The 23,029-nt window shown below is 39.7% G+C and overlaps 1 protein-coding gene across 6 annotated transcripts; it reads left to right on the top strand.

Moving 5' to 3' along the window:
- Positions 1-285: 285 nt before the first annotated feature.
- Positions 286-22,607, top strand: LOC125299808 (lysophosphatidylserine lipase ABHD12-like). Of its 6 annotated transcripts, none has more exons than XM_048251265.1 (13): positions 12,410-12,821; positions 12,987-13,123; positions 13,854-13,953; positions 15,377-15,511; positions 15,709-15,739; positions 15,829-15,874; positions 16,056-16,185; positions 16,469-16,506; positions 18,139-18,218; positions 18,844-18,926; positions 19,055-19,133; positions 21,924-22,048; positions 22,365-22,607. In XM_048251265.1, the coding sequence occupies exons 1-13, from the start codon at positions 12,754-12,756 to the stop codon at positions 22,390-22,392; spliced, it is 1,080 nt and encodes a 359-aa protein (XP_048107222.1). In that variant the 5' UTR covers positions 12,410-12,753; the 3' UTR covers positions 22,393-22,607. The 6 variants fall into 6 exon arrangements, with proteins under 6 accessions (XP_048107226.1, XP_048107227.1, XP_048107225.1 ...); XM_048251267.1 differs by having other exon boundaries at positions 12,749-12,821; positions 12,991-13,123; XM_048251269.1 differs by lacking the exons at positions 12,410-12,821; positions 12,987-13,123 and adding an exon at positions 286-423.
- The last annotated feature ends 422 nt before the right edge of the window (positions 22,608-23,029 follow it).

Raw genomic sequence — 23,029 nt, 5'->3', positions numbered from 1 at the left:
ACACGGATGTGCAAATGTGTTTCGCACCAACTGCGCTGCAACGATTGGCGCAAAAGTGTCGAGTGCATGACTCTTGAAAGTTGTGACTCACAGGATAGGATTTGTGTACCTGTAAAAAGGATTTTTTATTACCTGTAAAAAGGACATTTATGACTTGATTTATGAGTGTGCACATGCAAAATCTGCAGTTAAATGTGCTCGCCACCTTTGCACCCAATATACCTTCATAGTATTTTATCCCACTCTGCACAGCATAAACACTCCATTTCAGTCGGCATGGGTTGGCACACACACTCCACACTCACACCACCAGTTCGTGTTTGCTCTCGTTCTCTCATCCGACTCGCCTTGACTAGTCGCAACGTCCTCTCTTCCCAGATCCAAAGCTCGCAACTCCTCTTCAGTGAACTCCGATTCGAAAAGGTAGGGTCTTGGATCTTGGTAGTCGAAGTCATCATCTTCGTCTTTCGTGTAATCTTCCATATTCATCGCCACTAGAACTCTTAGAGAAAGCCCACCTGTCAGTGTCAGCCTAGTAGCAGAGAACTTAGTAGTCACGCTGGTGTATTGCCGGAAGTTGAGGGTTTACAGATGCTGCGTGATGTCTTTGCGCCTGGCAGCGGTGTGATTCGGGAGCCTCTTGTGATTCCCATGTATTAAACAGTAGGCCTACATCACATCCCTGCAAAGTTTATTTCAAAAATATTTCCCAACCAGCAGTGCTCTTTATGAATGGACTATGGATCCATTTAATGCAGCATGTTGGTATTTCATTGAATATTGTACAATGCTGTAAAATGGCCTATGCTTCCTAATATGTTGCTGGAAAACAGAAATATGTGTATTATTATGTATTTATTTATTTATTATTATATCTGCAGCACCAGCTGATTTTAACTCTGTTGAAGAGGATATATTTAGAACTTGTCATTTTTCAATACATTTTTACAATTTTAAGCTTGACCTACCACATTTTTAGGCCTAGTCCACACGTACCAAACCGATCTTTTTTTCCTCCGTCTTCCCTGGAACCGTGTATTTATTTTACGGTTTGTGAAGGGTGCAGTCCCGTCCTTTATTTGGCTAACGCAGGTAGGCCTACTAATCACCTTTACTTTCTTTGGTTGTAGGATAGTCCGTGATTCACATTAGTTTTGGCTATCACCGCAATTAGGCTACTAAACGCAAAGCTTACCCAAGTTCTAGGCTATTCTGTCGCCACATTTATAATATTGCTATAAAACCTTCGTTAGTAACAGTCAATACTTTTGCCTGCATCAAATCGTGCATTCGCATTCAGTGTGCTACCATCGGCTTAACGTGAGTTCTAAGCGTCTTTGTATGCTTATATCTGATTTCACTCGACTGAATGCATGTATATATGTTGTAAGACATGTAAAATAAATGATTGACACTGGCACTACGCACAAATTAATGTAGCCTAAACTTACACCGCACTTTCTCTCAAGTTCTCTCGTGTCACTGACAGTAGCTAGAATGCATAAAAAACACCGGGAAAAACAGTGTTCAATCCACCAAGTCATAAGCTATCAGCGCTGCGCAGCATCAGTTGTGATATTTATCTTAACGGAGTGTAATCGTAGGTAATGTCATGTAATGAAAACTAGTATTGTTAGGCAATACTATAAGTGCAAGTCCAGGGCAGCTGAGGTGTGGCGATGACATCATCGATCACGCAAGCAGGATGTGCGGTTTAAGCTGTCTAAACGAACTCAAACGGGCTATGGTTTCAGATTTCTCCACTCTGGGACCAGGTTTCAGAAAAGTGCGGTTTCGGGCAGTGCGTTTACAGGATTCGTTTGGACGCTCGGCCAAGACGAAGCAAAACCTCTGCGTTTAACCTAAAAAGTGTCTGTGTGGACAGGCCCTTAGAGCGATGAGGGACAGGTGGGGCTCGAGAATGCCCCCTTGATCAAAGTGGGGAATGAAAGAAAACGTTTGAGAACCACTGCTCTAAGCAGTGACTCAGAAAGTCACGCAGACAACTGTCTCACTCTCAAGACACTTACTTATAGCTGTCTCACTCACAGGGTACTTAGCTACACAATAACATAATGGGAAATTTGTTGTCTAGCTCATTGGTTCCTTATACCTTATATAGCTTAGGAAAGCTAACAGCTTTCTATAAGGATCTAGTTTGTTAACTAACACAGTCACGAGTTGGGTCGCGATAGTCTGTCATTTTTAAAAAGTGGGTCCCCAGAAAAAAAGTTTGAGAAACACTGGTCTAGTAAATCCCTTCGTGTTAATTTGCATTGATATTTGTACTCGATGTGAATGTACAGGTTACGAGAAATAATTATTAAAAATCTTGAGTTATTTGATTCACTTTTGCAATGACATGCTATCTGATATCACCGGATTACAGCGACTACGCTAAGCTAAAGCTAACCGGGCCGTTTCTAGATTAGGACAATGGCTGGGTCGGCTATAAAACGTATTGGCTTACTCATCCAACTCTAGGGACTGCTAACCTGACCCTTGCCAGATGAATTTTGCTCCGCCTAGCTCCACTCATCCATCTGGAACCGATCCATTGGAATAATGTTTCAGAAGGCTGGGCCTAATCAAAAAATGCTTGCATATGATTGAATAAGCCACTTGTCCGTCATCTATTGACGTGCTACTTCAACCACTCACATCGAAGCCAACCCGTGACGCTGATAACAGTCTCACGGTCGCTTCTCCACTACGTCACATCTATGAAACTCCCGCCCTGCGTCCTGATTGGCTGAACCATAAAGTCGGTTGCAAAAATCACTCTCAATGGAAGAGGTCCCAGATGGATGTGAGTGAAGCTAGGCGGAGCTAAGCGGAACGAAATTCATCTGGCGAGGGTCAGGTTAAGGGACTGCGGGTAGTGACCCAATTTCACCTAGGGGTGGCGTATTCCTTTAATTTTGATTAAGACACTGACTACCCTACTTGGCTCATTCTTGCTATTTATGTTAATTCGAGTTGCCTTGCTTTTAGTATTATAATCTTCAAAGACTCTTACAACAGCAGTGATAAATGGTGTAGTGGCTAAAGCAGATGACTTGTTATCCCAATGTTGTAAGTTAGATTTTCTTATGATGTGAGATTGTCCTCTTGCTTCTCGCTACCTACAGGTGAACTAGTGTGACACGTAGATTCAATTGTTTTTGACTGATGTCTTGTACCTATGGTCTCTCGATGTAGAATAACTATATACATAAATATGTATGGTCAAAACCTATTGTTGTGTCTCGTAGGCCTGCTCTTACTCAGAGGTAAAAAGAAGAGATAGGATGTGAACTCCGGCCAAGCGCGTAGTGCACTGACGCACTGCCGTTAAGCCACGAGACAATTCACCCTTCGCTAAGCCACACCCGAAAACCGCCACAGGCCAATCGTGGCTTAGCAATCCGTCACTAGGCACGGGAGGTCTGACAAGCTTTTCGAGTTTTGCCATGTTAACCTGTGGAGACTGAAGGCCTGTGGGCCATGAAGGGCACACCCACGTAAAGACACAGTGAAATAACATGTTACACTATAGAAACATGATATAATTAGGAACACATATTGTTCTAACTATAAAAAATGGCATATTGCATTATATTTCCATAACCGCGAGATACACGCTTCACGATAATGGCAAGAAGTTGTGAACAGACGTTCACCAAGATGTATAGCCCATCAGCAATCTATTTAAAATAACACCTATTTGAAGTACCATTCATGATATGTTGTCAAATATTGAAGTTGTGGGAAGTACATGGTACATGAGTACATGAGACTAGTGGGAGAGCATACGATAAAAAATAACGATAATGGTTTACATTAACAATTCCATTTTGCATTTCAATATTGGCAGTTACATTTAAATATCTGTCTAATGGTAAATGCATGCTGTCTTTGCATTTTCTGTGTCGTGCCAGGTTAATAAATGTCTCTTCAATCTGTCTTTGTTCGTTCGTTCTCACGCCAAGACCCCCCCACCTGTTTCACTTCGGTCTGTCGTTCTCGTTAAGTCAGTCACTCGTTCTTGGCTAGAAGCAGAGTGATTATGGCTCCTTTTCATCAATATAATCTTTCTGCCAAGCCTTTAAACATGTTTGTCGGCATAGCCTACTGGGTCTTTGTTCCTTTATGAATGAACACATTAATGATCTGATCTGATCTACTGATCTAGCCGTAGTCTACTCTATTTACCTTCAATATGTCAATTTAATGTCAAGGTGAATGAACACATTAGCGACAGCTGTTTTGTCTAAAAGTACACATAATCATGAAGTTGCAGCTATATATTTGCCGCTACAATTACAGTGTTGTGTTGACCGTTTGCACAAACGAGGAGCTGTTAACCTGCATTCCATGATTCACCACTGAACTACGTTGTAGGCTACCGGAAATGCGACTGAACGAACGAACGATTCAGAACGAATCATCTTGGCGAACTGAACGATGCAAACTGTGTCATGAGAACGAACGACAAAATCCACCTCTACCCCAGGATGACCTAAAACGCTGCCACGAAGAGGATGGGGGAAGTGGAGCATCCCATATTTAGTTTAGTTTCTTGAACTGCTATTTCTTATCTTGGACTGCCACCTACTGGATAGAAAAGGCAACAACCTAGTAATTATGCAAATAAAAATCTTGTAAAAATGTTTGAATGGCCAAAAAAAGGCTAAATCATAGGTGGTATTCCACATTACCTTGGTGTTAGGGTAGCCTACTCTGCACATGTCATTGACAGTGAGTGGTAACTTATGCTGATGCCTGACCCAAAGGGAAAATTATAATAAAAAAGAGACACATTGAACTTTAAAGTCTATAATGTTGGTTTGGTTGTTCATTGATCTGCCAAACTTGTTTTTAAGATATGTTCATAGCAAAAATGGATGCATGCGATTAATTTAGATTAATTAATCACAGAGTAGGCCTATGTTTTTAATTGATTGAAATCCCTCATTTTTAGAATGTATTTAGCCTATGTTTTATTCATTTTATCTTTATTTGTTATTGTTTGTTTCGTTTTCTTTTGTCTCCTTTGAATCTGACTTGCACTTTGTTAAAATCTAAAAGGCTGCTATACACCATGAACTTTGGACAATATACACCGCGTCCTACAGGCCAAACCTACATACACAGTCTACAGTCTTTAAAGTAGACTAACGACTATTCATCCTTTACATTTAAAAAAAAAAAAGCTTAGCATCGAAGTGGACAATTAGTCGAAAAGGATGTGGGCAACAATAGTAAAACAAACGGACAAATTGCATGGGTGGCAGGGGCGCCGGAACGAGTTTCAAAGTGCAGGGGCCAGATAATAATCCCCTACACTGTATTTTGTCTTTCTTGCGCAAACAAAATGTGTGCGTTCCTAATAGCCTGCGTAATTCTGCTTCATAAAGTTGAGCAAACGCATGCGGTAATTTTACAGATAAATAGAAATAGCCTACTGTCATGCAGTTTATGGGGTAGGCCAAAACTTGGAGTGAATTTACACACAGGAGATTCTTTCTCTCTAGGCTACTCGTAGCTGAGCAGAGTTTGGTGTAACACGTCCACATTGCAGTACAGTGTGCGAGCAAAGATATTCAGAATTCTGGGAGGGCGACAAGAATATTGGCAAAAAAACAAAACTCAGCGGAGTAGGCTATTTGTTACCTTACTACTGAGCGGAAAACACCGGAGCTGAGCGGAGTGCACAACTACCTAGCTAATGACTGTCAATCACACCACGAATTGATTCCAAAAAAATATCAGGGTGTTACAATTGGGACTGCACTGTTTTCAGTGTGAAGAAGAGCATCTAGTAGGCTGTTAATGACCGAAGGAACGCAACTCGCAAGCGCACTTCACTCAAAGCAGTTCAATGTTTTGCAAGTTGTGTGCGTTCAACTTTGTGAAGGAGTGTGCGCGAGCTGGGCAGCAACGCTTCCATAAAGCAATTCGAATTGGCACAATTTTTAAAAGCACTAGCTAGTGCCGTGTTCATTAACTTTTGAAGGCAGATTAGCTATAAGAAATGCCTGGTAGGCCTACAGCGCAACCTGGTTTGGACTAGATTATGCTACCTAATAGCCTAGAAATCTAGACTCGCCCCTAGCGCGCTGCCAGGGCTAGTCTAGCAACTCTCCGTTGGCTTGTGAGCTCCATCGAAACTTAATCAGGCCATTGAAATCGTGTATAGAGTCGTTTGGTGGGCTTAACATAATGATTGATGGCAGAGTTGCAAAGGTTTGGCTTGAATTCCCTGCTACTTGAAAACAAATATCCTATTGCGTCCTATTGCGTGCAGAGGGAATTTGAAAGACAACTGTTTATCCCGCCCCTCGGACTGAGCACTGCGAACGGTGAGTGCCCAGACCCTACATTTTAATGTGGGTCTGGCTCGCCAGGCTAGCTACCTAATGTTTCACAACTGTCATTAATTAAATAATAAATAAAAGGGGACGATATAACAATGTCCATAGAAACATTTCAACGCAGTAATGCAAAAGTAGCCTAATAAGGTGTTAATCCCCATAGAAAGTAAAGAAGTTATGCAATAGATTACATTTTTTTCAGTAGCGAGTAATGTGTAGAGTAATGTGCAAGAAATGAGCCACCTCCTTGCGCACACCCGACCAGCCTATCTCTCTTCCTTTGTCACGTGAACTCGCGCGGTCGCGCGCAGGGCACGCCAGATGCGCAGCACCATAGCAGTTCAGTAAGCGTCTTCAGATAGCAGGCTGCTTCTCCCGTGCCCCATCAGCCAGGTAACATACAGATCAAGCAAAATCTTACAGTTTGCCCTCTAAGGCCAACATGTAATAATTTTGTTGTGCAGTAAAATGTCTCATTCAGCACCAAACAAGCATTTTTGCCGACTGGTCACCTGATAAACTAGTTAGATGAAGCTAGATAAAGTTTTACGCTGTAGCCCAAATCAATGACAGATAACGTGACGACCACATACAAATAATTTCGGTAGATTTTGCAAATTTATGTGTTAAGAAGAACGTTTTCTGTTGTATATGTTTTGTTAGGCAACATGTGGTAACACATTCATTTGTGACAGAAGAAACGGGAAGTTCCCCATTACCTGTGAAAAATGCCCATCTGCATTCATGTAATGACAACAGTCAGTAGCCCACTATAACTCCTTCTCGTACTTTTTGGTCTGTTTATTGTCTTACAGATCAAGTAAAATCGTACAGTTTGCCCTCTAAGCCCAACGTGTAATAATTTTGTTGTGCAGTAAAATGTGTCATACAGCATCAAACAACTAAGCATTTTTAGCCGACTGGTCACCTAAAGTTTTACGCTGTAGCCCAAGTCAATGACAGATAACATGAGGACGACCACATAGGCTACAAATAATTTCGGTAGAGTTTGCAATTGCAAATCTATGTGTTAAGACGAACGTTTTCTGTTGCATAGGTTTTGTTAGGCAACATAAATTAACACATTTTGGTCTCTTTATTGTCTTAATTGTATATTGATTTACTAATTGCAGCACAAGTCAAATTTCATTCAACATGTGCGTGTAATGTTTTTTATAATTAAGTGTTCCACGTGCGCTAAAAAGTGCCCCCTCCCCCTCCTGAGCACCTGCACGCCACTGGTCCTGTTACAATTGCAGCTGCTTCCGATGTTGAATATTTAGAAAGTAGCCTACATGACTACATTTTTGAGCTAGAGTCAGATTTTTGGCTTCTGGTAGTAATTTGCTAATTAACTAAAGCAAGACTTGAGTGATATCACACAAGGCGCACTAGTGAATTAAATTAAATAGGTTAACATGCTTTATTTGAACATTGCAATACCCACCCAAGATGTTTCGGATAGATGACAGCACCTTGTAACCGATTAATAGCCCAATTCTCAGTTTTGCAATAAAAGCAGTATCATCATAGCAGTATTATCATATATCATCGATAATTGTTCACATTTTACTATAGGCTAATAACAACCACTGCCCCTCAGCTGGAGTTGCAGAGGAGTCTCAAAAGTACAGGGAGACAGAACGCGAATGACTTGAATATGAATATCACACTTTTTGAAAAGGGGAAAAAGACAACGAGTAAAGGGCGAGGCTAGAGTTTGAGAAATGGTGTCTTGTTGCTGTAAAGGAGAACGCGAGAATGAGAAATTAAGAAGCATAAATCAGCCTTAAACTGCATTCATTATATGTCCACACGTAATGCAGCCTCATTTTTGTCAGCAGAAGTTCGTATCAGCAAATGTGGTTTGGTAAACGGGGACACAGAAGTGAAATAGGTTAACCTGGTCTATTTGAACATTGCTGGTAATCTTAAGTGATAGGCTATCATACAAACCTTGCGAAGGCTTGGTAGCTTACATGTTTCGGATATATCACGTTGCGCATGATATTAATTGAATCTCATGTCGCACAATAGGCTAAATGTGGTTATCCAACAGATTCATAACTTCAGTAATTGTCATTAGCCTTTATTAATGGTGAACAAACCAGACTAAAATGTTATTAGATTCTGCTACATTTCAAATCCATCTCTCCATGTTGCATTGATTGAGAATGAACATCCCAGAGTGGAGCGCTGTCTGCTCCCTGGGGGTGTAGCCTGGGAGCTCTGCTGGTGTTTTGCTCATCGGTTTTGACCCATGGGCAGAAAGCTTAAGGTTTTGCAACAGTGACGCTGCACAAATAGCTCTAGGCTATATTAGATGCGGGCTACTACCGCTATAATGGTTAACACCTCTCCGTTTTTTGCGCGGACGTTTTTTTTTTTTTTTTTTTTTTTTTTTTCGTGAATGATTTTGTTTATTAAAATATATTTTGAGCCAAAAGTGGAGGGGCCATTGGCCCCCTGGCCACTGTGCTTCCGGCGCCTATGATGGGTGGGCTACAGGCCTAGTTCTTTAAAAAAAAAAACGGCACGATTATTATGACCGCCGCGCAGCGAAGCGGCGGTCATATAGGTTTAGTCAGATTTTTTTTTTTTTCTTTTTTTTTTTTCTTTTCAAAGATTTCCAAATTTCCGTCAATGATTCCGGGACACTGAAAGACCGGGGTAGAATAAAACTTGGTGGGCATGTAACCCCACATGGATAGCATGGAACCATCGTTTTTCGTTTTGATCTGTAGCCCCCACGCTGGACTGCACCCCCCGAAAGGAGGGTAGGGCAGACACAGTTTTCTGTGAATATCTCGAGAACCGTAAGGTTTAGGAGGGACCACCTTTTTTTTGTTGTTGATCTCAAGGGGCCATGTCAACCCATTCCATAACCACTAATTTCATGTATAGCGCCACCTAGTTAAACACAAAAAGTAAAAATGAGGTGTTGTAATTGTAGGAATCTGTGACCTAACATAGTCAAACTGCACGAAATTGGAAGTGTAGGATCATTATGACACCCTCTGTATGCACGCCAAGTTTTGTGGAATTCCGTTCATGGGGGGCCACACAATAAATTAATTTATGTTACTATACACCAACTGGCCTGTAGGTGGCCGGAGACAGTTTTCTGTGAATATCTCGAGAACCGTAGGGCCTAGGAGGTCCACCTTTTTTTTTGCATGTTGGTCTTAAGGGGGCATGTCAACCCATCCCATTACCACTTATTTCATGTATAGCGCCACCTAGTTAAAAAAAAAAAAAAAAAAAATTAGGTGTTTTCATCACAATATCTCTGGCTGACAAGGTCAAAACTGCACGAAATTAAAAGTGTAGGATCATTATGACACCCTCCGAATGCATGCCAAGTTTTGTGTACTTTCGGTCAATGGGGGCCCTACAATAAAATAACGTATGTGTACATTTAGTGACGTATACACCAACAAGGATTCCGGGACACTGAAAGACCGGGTACACAAAACTTGGTGGGCATGTACCCCCACATGGATAGCATGGAACCGCTATTTTTCGTTTTGATCTGCAGCCCCCGCTGGACTGGACCCCCGAAAGGAGTGTAGGGCAGACACAGTTCTCTGTGGGCAGACACAGTTCTCTTTTATGGTATGTTGGTCTCAAGGGCCGACATAAACCTGGCTCATAATCACTCATTTGTGATTTGCACCCCCGGTAAAAAAATGAAAATGCAATATTATTCTGCTTTAATCGCCCCCTATCTTCAGTTAAGATGTTCAGAACTGCACCAAATTTTATGTGTATGATTGACCTGGCATTCTCTTGGGGTCTGGGGGTATGCCAAGTTTCGTGAGAATTTCATCCATGGGGGTCTAAAAAAATTAGGTTATGTGTACATTTAGTGACTGTACACTCATTGGCCTGTAAATGGCGGTGCACACATATAAACATGCACACACACAGGCACCCACATACTATCGGTATTAGAACGGCCGATACATAATTACAAATTCAGTAGGATCAAAAGAAAGCCAAAATAAATATTCATCATCATCATCATGGCTGCATTTTCAGTATTGGCGATAAGTAGTCGTTTGTCCACTAGATGGCGATCGTTGCAGTGAGACGTAATTTTGTTGGAAGTTAAAAAGTGGGTTGGGGAAAACAATGGACACTTCCTACAAGGACTGTAATTTACCGCAGCTTAACATCTAATAAGGACAGGACGATGTTCACATGAAGTTTAATTCCCATTTCTTCTTGAAGTTTTAAATAAATCTGAGGATGTTTATCGGACATGCTTGGTTTTACTGCGCAGGCGTTAATCTTGTAATATCAATAAGGACCTAGGTAATGTTACCGTTAGCGTTGGTTGAGTGGTAGAGGCCCATTTGATTGATTGCATTTGTAGAAAACTATAAATGCGGTTATACCAAGCAAATTGATAGCAGCACTGTTTGTATCTTTCGACTGTCATTTATTGCACGTGCTACAAAATCATTCTGTGCAATGGAAGATTTACCAACGCTACACCGGGTCTGATACAGTTTTGCCTATACATGCGCGGGAGACTGAGACGCCTGTTTATTTAGTTTTAAGTGCGTGCAGGGTGTGAGAGGGGAATCGATGTGCTTTGATTACAGCTTGGTAGTTGTAGTCTGTGAAATTAAAAAGCACGTGTGTGTGAAGTATCCAAACAATGACACCTTCATTTCATTATGGCTGCTTTTAGCAACACACCTTAAGCTATGTGTAGTGGGTCCCATTTAGAAGTGGCTACTTCATTCGCGCTTTCCTTGACTCATGGAGCTGCGCGGAATGTTATTACAACTTTTTCGCCAACGATATGGCAGTTTAAGTCCGCTTGATACTGTAAGTCGTAAGCCATTGGTTTCCAAAGGAGATTTTATTTGTGTCGCCAGCATAGCCTATTGACAATTTATGTTGTAAATAGGCCTACCTTATAATCCTACCTGTAGCTTAGGGAAGCTAACAGCTTTCTATTAGGATCTAGTTTGTTAGTTACAGTTTTGTCATAACTCCCTAATGCATTTTTGCATTTAGAATAGCCAGAGCGTGTATATCTCAATCTGAAAATTAAACAATATCGGGTGCCTATGGACTAGGCTGGGTGAACCCAGCCTGATCTGCCCGCTATTTTTTTTTTTGATTTCTTAAAAGATTGAGCTTGGTCTGATGAAAGCCAGACTAGCCATGGACCTCAGTTACACAATGCAAGGGAACATGAATCAGCCTATATTTGTAACTAACAATAACGGACAAAAGCTCTTCAACTTTGGCCCGTTAAAATGTGTATGAACAGTCTAGCTTAACGCAGATTTCATCAAGGCCCATTTGGACATGTCAGTTATTTGCACCACTGGTTAGATGTAAAACAGCATTTCGTTTCAGACTACTGTTACTTAATTTGTGCATTAACAATAACGTTTCAGACTACTGTTACTTAATTTGTGCATTGACAATAAAAGTATTACATGAACTAAAGATGACTAAAATCTTATGTAGAAGAAGAAATATTCACAAAAAATCCATCCATCCATCCAAAAATGACCTTTGTTTTTGATAGCTGTTGAAAACGGCATGGAACTGACAGAGATGTTTTTGTTTATAAATACATAAAAAATAAATAAATAAATAAATAAATAAATAACATTATGCTGATACCTTTTGCTTTTCCCAAATACAATGTAGCCTACAGGTGTAAGTGACCTTTCATCAATCCAGTTGCAATGGATGAACTGTGATGAACTGCCCTACTTGTGATTGTTTAGAGATTTTAAAGGTTTTATAACAATGCTACATCTTCTTTGGCTATTCTACAATCTATTCACCTTTTCAGCACCAGTAGGCTACTTTCTGTGCAGCCGCACACACACACTCAGGCATGCCAAACAAGCATACACAAAAGTTTCAAGAGTGGAGGATGGAGTAAAATATGGAGACAAATTGAAGTGTGATTTATTTTCGCGGATCGGATGTACAGGACTGAGCGGCGGTCATATTTTGTACCGCTATGCGGTACATCTAGTTCACAGGAAGGGTAGGCCTAAATGAGGAAGTTGCCTCTCGTTTAGGGACTGCTTTGAGCACAGTAGGCTATTCAAACAAACACTCAGTGCTTTTTTACAACCATATCACTCATTATAGGCCTAATGCTATGTTAATGCTTGACAGGTCTGTAAATCTCTGGAGTTTACAAACGTGTTTCGTTGTAGACTGACCCTACACTTGCGCAAGACTTAAGTGGATCTGATCTGACCGTGGTCCAAACACGAACATGTGAACTTTGTCCTAGCAGAACAGAAAACGTTGACTGCCCACCACCGACGGACTTCCTCAAAACAAACGCAACAGCATGCTACAACTAGCCTAACTTATCTATTATTGATCTCCTACAAAAGTTACCAACATGCGAAAACGATCCGACAAATCAAGTGCAGTTCACCAGGAAACAAGCCATGTTAAAGTGCAAGAAAGGTAGGCTACGTTAACCATGCGCAGTGAGCGCGCACCAGTTTTTGACATGCTGTAGCCTTCAAGTAGGCTACAAATGAATACGTTAGCTTACTAAATAAGGCATGACAGAACAGTCACTCAGTTTGACACTTTCTCTTATCCTTTACTATTCCCTAAATTGTTAAGGCAGTCTTCGAGGTCTAAAAGGTGCACTAGGGTATGTGTGCAAATTGTGGTGGCTATTAGTATTCTGTACTTGTGCATACCTTTTGCACAGCGACTTTTCCCTGGAATCCTGAGCCATCCAATGTTCTCTTATGTTGGTGAGTGAGTTTATTCATTTTAATTTATTCATTTGGCAGACGCGTTTACCCAAAATGACTTACAGTAAGATTAACTTCACTTATGTTATAGCACCGAGGCAAAATGCCTATTCATGTAGTGTGCGAATGGCCACTTAGCGTAGGCCTATACAATTCATTATCCGATGGGCGATGGTGGGAATTTAATTGTAGAGCTCCTTTTGCGTTCCCACAATCATTTTGCATTCCCTCGCAATACTTTTGGCTTTTGAAGGAACGCAAAACTTGTGAGGGAACTCAAAACTTATTTCGAGGGAATGCAAAACTTAATCTCGATAAGAATAAATTCCAACCATGTTCCTTTAGGGCAGTGGTTCTCAAACCTATTCTGTCATTCGCCATTTTGAAGGTGGGGAATTTTCAAGCTAAAATACTTTTCTCACATCCTGGTTCCACATTAGCCTACACATTTCCTGTCTTGGTCCGCTGGATCAGATGTTATTTTCATATGTCGGCCTGTTTATGACTCTTATTGTGTGTTTTGAATCTGTGATCTCATTTGTCAAAAAGAAAGGCATTATTAAAGATGGGCACAAAATAACACATTTCTTCCTGTTCCTTGCACCCCACCTGTCATGTCTCTATTCCCCAGTGTGGCCCTCCCCACACTTTGAGAACCACTGCTTTAGGGGCTGTGTAGAAGGTCTACGCATGCATGCATGGCTAAACATTCACTGATGTTTATCTACAGCTCCTTTCTTCACCGATCTCAGTCGTCCAGCAGACTTTTCCCTCAATCACACGGTTAACCTCTACCTGTCATCGGAGGAAGGCATAAGTCTGGGAATATGGTAAACTATTTATTTAATGGACTAATTATCAGTGGCAATGATTTACAGAGCAATGGCTACATTGGGCCATATTGCTGGAGCATTCAGCAGCAACCTGAACATTCACCTAATGTGCTTTGAGTTTGTGTTGAGCAATAGGCCTATCTATCGAACACTGTAGTATGGCCTTTATTGGTGCAATTGGAGCCCTGAAGAATGGCTAATGTCCAAATCCTTATTAGTCTATTCTCAATCTTAAATCACTTTCTGATCACATTTTATAATCATTGTGACTGTACATTATTCCATTATTATGATCTCCGTGCTGCGAAGGTTTAGTCAGATTTTTTTTTTCTTTTTCGCATGCCCAAATTTCCGTCAAGGATTCCCAGGACACTGAAAGACCGGGGTACACGAAACTTGGTGGGCATGTAACCCCACATGGATAGCATGGAACCATCGTTTTTCGTTTTGATCTGTAGCCCCCCCGCTGGACTGGACCCCCGAAAGGAGGGTAGGGCAGACACAGTTTTCTGTGAATATCTCGAGAACCGTAAGGTTTAGGAGGACCATTTTTTTTTGTATGTTGATCTCAAGGGGCCATGTCAACCCATTCCATAACTACTCATTTCATGTATAAGCGCCACCTAGTTAAACACAAAAAAGTAAAAATTAGGTGTTGTTGTGAGGTGTTTTCATCACAATATCTCTGGCTGACATGGTCAAAACTGCACGAAATTAAGAGTGTAGGATCATTATGACACCCTCCGAATGCATGCAAAGTTTTGTGTACTTTCGTTCATGGGGGGCATTACAATAAAATAATTTATGTGTACATTTAGTGACGGACACCAATAAGGATTCCTGGGCCTAGGATGACCAATTTTTTCCGGATGTTTGCCTCCAGGGGTTGTGTTAACCCATTTCATGTGCACACATGTGCACAAACAGATACACACGCACACACATACATTCACAATAATCATACGTATGACACATACTCACACAGTAGACATGTGTACGCATGCATGCACAGGCACATACACAGGCACACACACACAATCACACACACACACATAACATAAACATGCACATGCACACAATTCAAGAATTTCTCAGAATTATGAACAGCAAGATGGAGGTGGGGTTGTATAAAATGAATTTTACATGTGAAATCTATGAACTAATCATGTTTTGGTACTTGTTGTCTAGCAGATACCAGTGAGAATTGAGTGTGGATAATGCAATTTAGTGAGACCGTTAGAATCATATAGGCCTTTCAGCGTGATTTATTTTTGTAGAAAAAATGTGCTGGACTGGGCGGCGGTCATATTTTGTACCACTCTGCGGTACATCTAGTTTATTTCCTTCCTTCCTTCCTTCATATAGGCAAACAATTTAAATTCATCTGGCCATTTTTTTTAATCTAATTTGTTGTAATCAGGCACACAGTTCCAGACACCCATTGGCAGGAAGCTCAGGGGAAGGATCTGGGATGGTACGAGCAGACCTTACAAATGGGAGCTCCAGTAGTCATCTACCTGCATGGAAATGGGGGCACGAGGTGCTGCACTGAGTCGTGAGTGTTCTGGCAAGGTTCATGTATTGAATATAACAGAAGATAGACATACGTTAAAAGTAGAGTCATAAGTAGCCTACCCACTATTTGAAATATTGGATGTGTCATTCAAAGTCAGTTTGTATGTGCAGTTTTCTATAAAATTTGACTCTGAGAATGTGCTTGACTTCTGTGCTGTCATAAATTCTTGGGAGCAGAGGCGCCACTCACAGACTTGGAGTTGTGAATGTAAGTATTTTTTTTGTATTATTATTTCAAGACGATTGTTATAAACCATTAATTATTGTATTGACAATATGCTTTTTATTTTATTGCAGCTTTTGAGTGCTGCTGGCTTTCATGTTTTATCACTGGACTACAGAGGTCTGTGCTACATCACCATGTTGTAGGCTATGCTTGCATTTTCATAATTTGCTACTTCCAATTCATGCTATGAAAAACCTGACTTCCAGGAATAGCCAGATCATCATTTGCCTCATCAACGTTTTCATACGTATGTCTGAGAGCAACTTGACCACTAACAACAGTCTTGACATCTGAGTAGGTTTTGGAGATTCCTCTGGTGAACCGACTGAAGCAGGCCTGACTACTGACGCCCTCTATGTGTACCAGTGGGTAAAAGCACGCAGTGGGAGTAGCCTGGTGATATTCTGGGGACATTCACTGGGCACAGGGTGAGTGATGTTATGTTATCAACCTCATATGCAGTAGATTAAAGTGTTTAAAGTGATTAGAAAGTGTTTTTCAGAATTATGTGTATGGGCAATATACATTTGGTCCTGGATTTGTTAATTTATACTATTCAGCATTGACCACTCATGTTTTCTGGATGCCTATTGACATACACAACAAAATCCACAACATCATATTTCAGTGAATTGAAATGTTGAAGTCATTACTGCCTACTTATCTCATTCAAGATTGCATAGTTTACTAAATTACATTATCCTCCCACAGAGTTGCCACTAACACTGCAGTGAGACTACAAGAACAAGGTAAACTCTTTTAGTATACTTTATTAGTTTGTGTGTTAAGTATCAAATGTTGCCAAAAGTGAATAAATGTAGCTATGAAGGCAGTTGAATTATAGGTTATTATGTAGTAATCCTCCCACAGAGTAACCAGTAACACTGGTTTGAAGCTATAAGAACATTTACTGTAAGTGAACTCCACTGGCTACCTGTAGCTGCCCACATTAAATTCAAATCGCTAATGCTTGCCTACAAAGTAGTCTCTGGTTGGGCACCCTCTTACCTGAATGTCCTCATACAGGCACATGTTACCTCCCGACCATTGCACTTCTCCATTGAACGACTCCTGGCTCTGTCACACGTACTGTATGCACAAGGCAATCCAAACTTGTCATCTGTTTTTGTTTTTGTCATCAGATTTTATTCCATTGATTATGCGCTGGTTGTGCATTCTTAATCATTTCTATGATGTAGCGCTTGAGCCTGGACACACCTAGATGTCCTTTCAGGGAGATACTAGTCTGGAACACCATTAGTTCACTAACATTTTCATCAATCGGCAGATTACCTGCCCAATCAGCATCAAGAGAGGATGACGCTATAGTTTTGAAATCGAAAGTGGCTGTAGTAACGCCTGTAAACATCAAAAATGGCAGTTGGAAGAATGTACATTTATTTACAGCAAAGGTAGGCCCACATACAGACTCGAGTGGCTTATTGCTTTTCTACATATCTGGCAAGATTTCATAAAATGAAGGCACAGCAATGAGCAATGTAACAAATTTATTCATAGATAATCATTCTTCCGCCAAGAAATATATTTCCTCTATCAGAATGGTTGCCAAGCAACGTTGAGACGTGACTACTCCCAACTACTCAACTTCCACTTGCCATATGCGTTGCCCCATTCATTTCAATTCTATTACATTTTGCCGGTCGCCTGCCACAAGTCGCCGTTGCGTCGCCGACTGTGTGTGTAGGCCTTAAATATAGCACACACTGTACCACTGGACCATGCCTATTCTGCCTCCCTTGACCTACAGTAACTCTGCTAACTCCATTAGAACTGTCATTTGATTCTATGCAAGTAGCAGGCTACTTTTTACTGCACTAACGTGTCTATGATACTGTACCTTGATGGTTCCCTAATAGTACTCTTGAATTTCCCCTTGGGGATCAATAAAGTATCTATCTATCTATCTATCTATCTATCTATCTATCTATCTATCTATGTATCTATCTATCTATCTATCTATCTATCTATCTATCTATCTAGTAAGTCACTTTGGTTAAAAGCATCAGCTAACGACTAAATGTAAATGTAACCTCTCTTAGTATTAAGAGTTGTATTAGTTAGTTATATTAGTTTTAGAAAATCTTTAATATGTGTTAACACGTAAGTGTTTCCTTGACAAAAAGGGAAAAAATGCAGCAATGCATCCAGTTTGAATATACAGGTTATTATGTAGTGAAGTGGAGTGGATCCACAATGTGTGGATGGGGCAGCAGCAGCAGTAGATACGTTGTTGGAGGATCCCCATGTTGGTTTACTTCCTCTTGACTTTTAGTGAGGCACAATTTCAATGGGACTGACTCTGTATTTAGGCGAAATATCATCACTGTACTGGATTACTGAAAAAATAACTCTCCTCACAGGCACCACTATTGATGGAGTTATACTAGAGGGAGCATTCTCAAAAGTACCCAAAGGAGGAGCCTTCCATCCATTTACCTGGGTACATATTTTACTATGCATACATTTTAATCATGTAGTTATCTCTTTTTCAGGACACATACATTTTTTTATCTCTAATTGGGCTTAGAAGCATATGTTTTACGCATTTGAGCGTGCACGAGTGAGAGAGAAAGAATGGCAGGTTCCAGCTGGCTTGTCATTATTGATATCTTCTTTTGTAATATAAAAAACTTTTAAAAGGAAATCATGGGTAACAAAGACGAAGCTACAGGAGGTTGTTGAGCTATCCGGTTCCCACTACTGTCTATGGAGTCTATCAGGTTTTAGGACTGTTGGGAAGTAACTGAATACTTGTATTTCGGATTATGTATTTTAAATACAAAATAACTGTATTTAAATACAGTAATTCAGAATACAATTACACTGATCAATGTAAGGGATTACATTTTAAATTATTAGAACATGTACGCCATGCCTTTTCAAACTCAAATTCAAATATTGTTTTAATCACACCATGTGGCCTATGTATCTCTCAGGTGGCTCATTTCTCTTTCCCTCTTTTTTACCATATGCCTGTTATCAGAGAATATATTCTGAGCATAACATATTTTCTGTTTGATTGATGTAATTTTCAAAGTTAGTCAAACAAAACTGGTTATTTTCAGTTTTATCGGAGATTCCCCTATTTTGAATATCTTTTCCTGGACCCCATGTCAAAGAACAAAGTGGTCTTCCCAAGTGATGAAAAGTAAGTACACTACATCATTCTAAGATATGTACTGTATATTCTTGTCATTAGACATAAGGTTGTGCCCATAAGAGTTCATATTTAATACAGCTATTGAAACACAGCTTCCACTCTCTCTCCCACTCTAGTGTTAGGAAGATGACGTCTCCACTACTGATTCTTCATGCTGAAGATGACCATCTTGTGCCATTTCACATGGCTCAGGAGGTAATATCAATAAAAGGAGCTGTGATGGATGGATATGTGTTTTCAAGGCATATACTGTAGTAAATGTATTATTAGCAATGATATATGGGTAGTTTTACAATCAGGGAAAGAGCTTGACATTTTACATATATGTCTGTGTATCTCAAAATATGTGGTTATGTTGGATAACTGTATGTTGTTTTAAATGACTAGACTTAGCGCAGCACCTTGACAATTGGAAAAAGAATTGTAAAAATCCATTTGCTGGCACAAAAAACATCTTTCAGTCATTTTCATACAATTCATACTTTGTAGTTTCATTTTAAAACTACACTACATCAACACATTATATTCACAATATGTTACTGTGTGCAGAAAGCTGGACTACTAGCAGTCTGTGCGTATGTTTGCGTGGCAACCACACATTTTAACATCAAAGTGATTTTATTATTTCAGCCCCTATCAACATTGTTTTAAAAAGTGTTTTAATAGGTCAGGATTAATAGGATCTAAAACAGATTGTCAAAATTATAGAGTTACTGTAGATTCAGTTTGCATTTTCAAGAACATATTCAATCAAATTTACAGTAGATGGATATATGTCATTAATAATGGGTCACTATCCAAAATGTGTCTGTTTTTGGCTGCATGCATGAAGGCAATTTATTTTTTGCTACTCAAAAATGTTTCAAGTTTGGCAGGTCTGCATTGGGACATTCTGTAATATGTTATAATTGTGATGTCATTTATGAATGAAATTTGAATTTTGAACCACAGAAATTTGGTGTTTTGGTGAAACATGTTTTACATTTCTGTCAAACATACGTTCAGAAATATATTTGACCTGGTTGAATTTATTTAGAAGAGGGAATACTTCAGATATGCATCAAACCAAGTAACAGCCTACCAACAAAATATCCACATTCAATTTCAACATCATAATAACTTACATAGTTGTACAACTTAACCACTAGTTTTCCGTCAAACAGATCTTGTCCAACATTTCCGTCAAACAGATCTTGTCCATTATTCATGAATATGCTATAAAAAATACATTATCTATCATAATGCAACTTACTTAACCAGTCTTACTTAGATCATGTACCCAAGGAACAATAATAAACACTATAAATATTGTATGCAATCATTTAACCTTGTACAGTCAGTTTCTTTCAGATGTCCACTCCAACACACATTAAATATTTTGCTATCCTTTAATGGAGGTAGGTTAAACAACAAGAAAAACAACAAAAAACAGAAATAATGATATTTCATTAGGTTTAATTTCTAGGCCTTGTGAAACAGTGCTTACCCTGATTGCCTGATTGTTAGCACATTACATTATTTCATACCAGTGGGGTATACTACGAACCACCTTAGACATATCGAGGCTTCACAAAGCCTTGACTCAGGGGTATAAGTTAAGTGATACTACGATAGCGGTTATGTGATATATTTGTCAAACTAGGCTTTGTTGGCCAATCGTGAAATGTGGAGATGCACAAGGCCGCCTATATTTTAAAACAATTACTTCTGCATTTGCGAGCGATAGCGTAATCTACAGTGCGGTCATTTTTAGTGTCTAACCTATAACATCAAATAAATCAATTGTCATCAGTTGTTGTATGGTATGCACGTCCATAGTGGGATATTTGCACGCACAACACTATTAAAGTGCATACGATATCCAAAATGTGTGTAGAGGCGGAGCTCCACCTGTAAGATATATGGCAGAATCCTACATGTGAGAGAACTTTGTTTTTCAAGATTTCAAGACCAGGTTTGGTTGACAGCATAAGACACCATGGTGATACAGCGACGCTGAAACAGAGCCACTTTTGTGTCACAGCATACCCTGGCTTTGAGCGCAACATACCTCGCTAACCCACTAATCGATATTCGTAGTATACCCCACAGGTGTCTGTGAACTCACCACCTCATTAGAAAATTACACATCTGGGACCAACTCGAATGGAGAGTCTACTGATAACTAGGACGACAGCCCGTACACATATTTACAACAATAACCCTCACCTGCACGGTCATAATACTGCACCATCATGTTTATCTTCAGATATATAATGTAATATACATGTGCAAAAGTTTGCATCCCCATAAAGGCCCCTACAGATAGGATCGGTAACTACACCTTTTTATTTATTTTTTAAATTGTATTATTATTTTATTTTTATTCGTTTTATTTGTTAGGGACCATTTACAAATTTTAACCTAAATGTTGCCATTTGATGCGTTGTAGGCTACCAGAGTTAGGCTAATTTACATCTGCAGTCCCTAAGCAGGGCACAATTCAAATCCAACAGACATGACAACATCTAACAAAACAACAAGACAGATCACAAATCCTACATCAATATAATGCACATTGTGACACACTTTCACACACACACACCCACACCCAAAAAGACACAGACACACACACCTAGTCAGCACCATGTCGAAAGAGTAAGGGAATGCAAACCTTTGCACTCAACTATATGTATTTTTTTGAGACTCAGCACTCATTACCATCAATTACCAAAAACTAAGCTTAATTTCTTTGCATAATTAAACCCACAAAACAGCAGCCTATAAGGTCTAAAAAGCATGTATACGTTTGAAAACGATTTCTCTTGTACACAGATCTTTTAAAAACCTTTGAAATGTGCATTGTTAAGTAATGCTTATGCTCAGTTATCTCAGTACTTCTTAGGTGAACCATATAACATTATTGTAAATCAGCTTTTGAATCATGTGCAGGACACAGTATATTTGAGTTATATGACAAAACAGTGGTCATATCCTTTTAAACAGCTGTTTGAAATTGCACGGAATTCCCGAAACTCAAATGAACTCGTCAAGCTTGTTCCTTTTGAGGGTTCCCTTGGATACCTGCATAATGGGATCTACCGGGATCCTCGACTTCCTGACATCATTAAGTAAGAAAACACAGTTAGCATTCGTACTATTACACACAGAGACACGTATAAACACACACACACACATACACACAACAACTCTATAAGGTTAGTCCCTGTTTCCTGTTAAGTTAGTTTTACTCTTAGTTTTAAAATGTGTTAGATCACAAGTGAACAGCGAAGGCACATTGCCTTTTGCAACTGTATCTATTAATTGTTGTTTTCTGTATCGATCTAGGTCTTAGGAACAGGGCAGTGTCTGAAATCTTATAAATAATTTTGAGCATCTCTGTAATAACAAAGTTTGATAAATGCTTATTTGTTTTCTCTATTGCAGACAGTTTGTGTCTTCATTGAAAATGTGACATAAGCATCATCGAGTGGAATCCGCAGTCTAGAGTATTGTATTGATTGTAATTTTTATATTATGGAGACTAACACTACCGGACTGAATTACTGAATCAGTCCCACAGATTATCATCATTCACATAAAAATGATCTACATTACCACGAATAGTCAATTAGGTTGTCACATGACAAATAAATATTGTTAAATATTTATTAAAGGGACACCAGGCAAGCCTGATGCTTTTTCTCTACGAAACCCCCCCTCGCTCGGTCTGAAGCTCTTTTCCTTTTCTTTGTGTCTTCTGTCAAGGGTTTTCGCTGCTTCTTCGCCGGCTCTGCCATTATACACACATTTGCAACAATCTCTAGCTTTTCGTTAGCCTGCCTGCTTCAGCCGGCGGGTAGGATACACTGAACTTGCAAGCGGGATATTCTTCCTACAGGCAGTAGGGGCGGGCGTGAGAGAGTCTTCATTCGCCCTGTAACGAGTCATTTAACCATATACCGACTTAGGAAGATGAGTAATTAACACGAAAACGTTGCCTGGTGTCCCTTTAAGCACTGCCATATTATTGTTCCTCAGTAGTACAATATGTGACCACAGAGTTTTCTTTGTAACTAGAATATTATTATAGATTATAAACTATTCATATA

Source organism: Alosa alosa, chromosome 8, assembly GCF_017589495.1.
Source record: "Alosa alosa isolate M-15738 ecotype Scorff River chromosome 8, AALO_Geno_1.1, whole genome shotgun sequence".
Taxonomy (NCBI): Eukaryota; Metazoa; Chordata; class Actinopteri; order Clupeiformes; family Clupeidae; genus Alosa; species Alosa alosa.
The sequence above is the reverse complement of the archived record's forward strand: the minus strand, read 5'-3'. Positions and strand labels throughout refer to the sequence as shown.

What these genes read in the sequence shown, in the direction of transcription:
- LOC125299808 (XM_048251265.1), top strand. Translation starts at nt 12,754, where the DNA reads ATGCGAAAACGATCCGACAAATCAAGTGCAGTTCACCAGGAAACAAGC. An exon ending in ACAGACTTGGAGTTGTGAAT is followed by an intron (nt 15,740 to 15,828) that starts GTAAGTATTTTT and finishes ATTTTATTGCAG; the next exon opens with CTTTTGAGTGCTGCTGGCTT. An exon ending in TTTATCACTGGACTACAGAG is followed by an intron (nt 15,875 to 16,055) that starts GTCTGTGCTACA and finishes ACATCTGAGTAG; the next exon opens with GTTTTGGAGATTCCTCTGGT.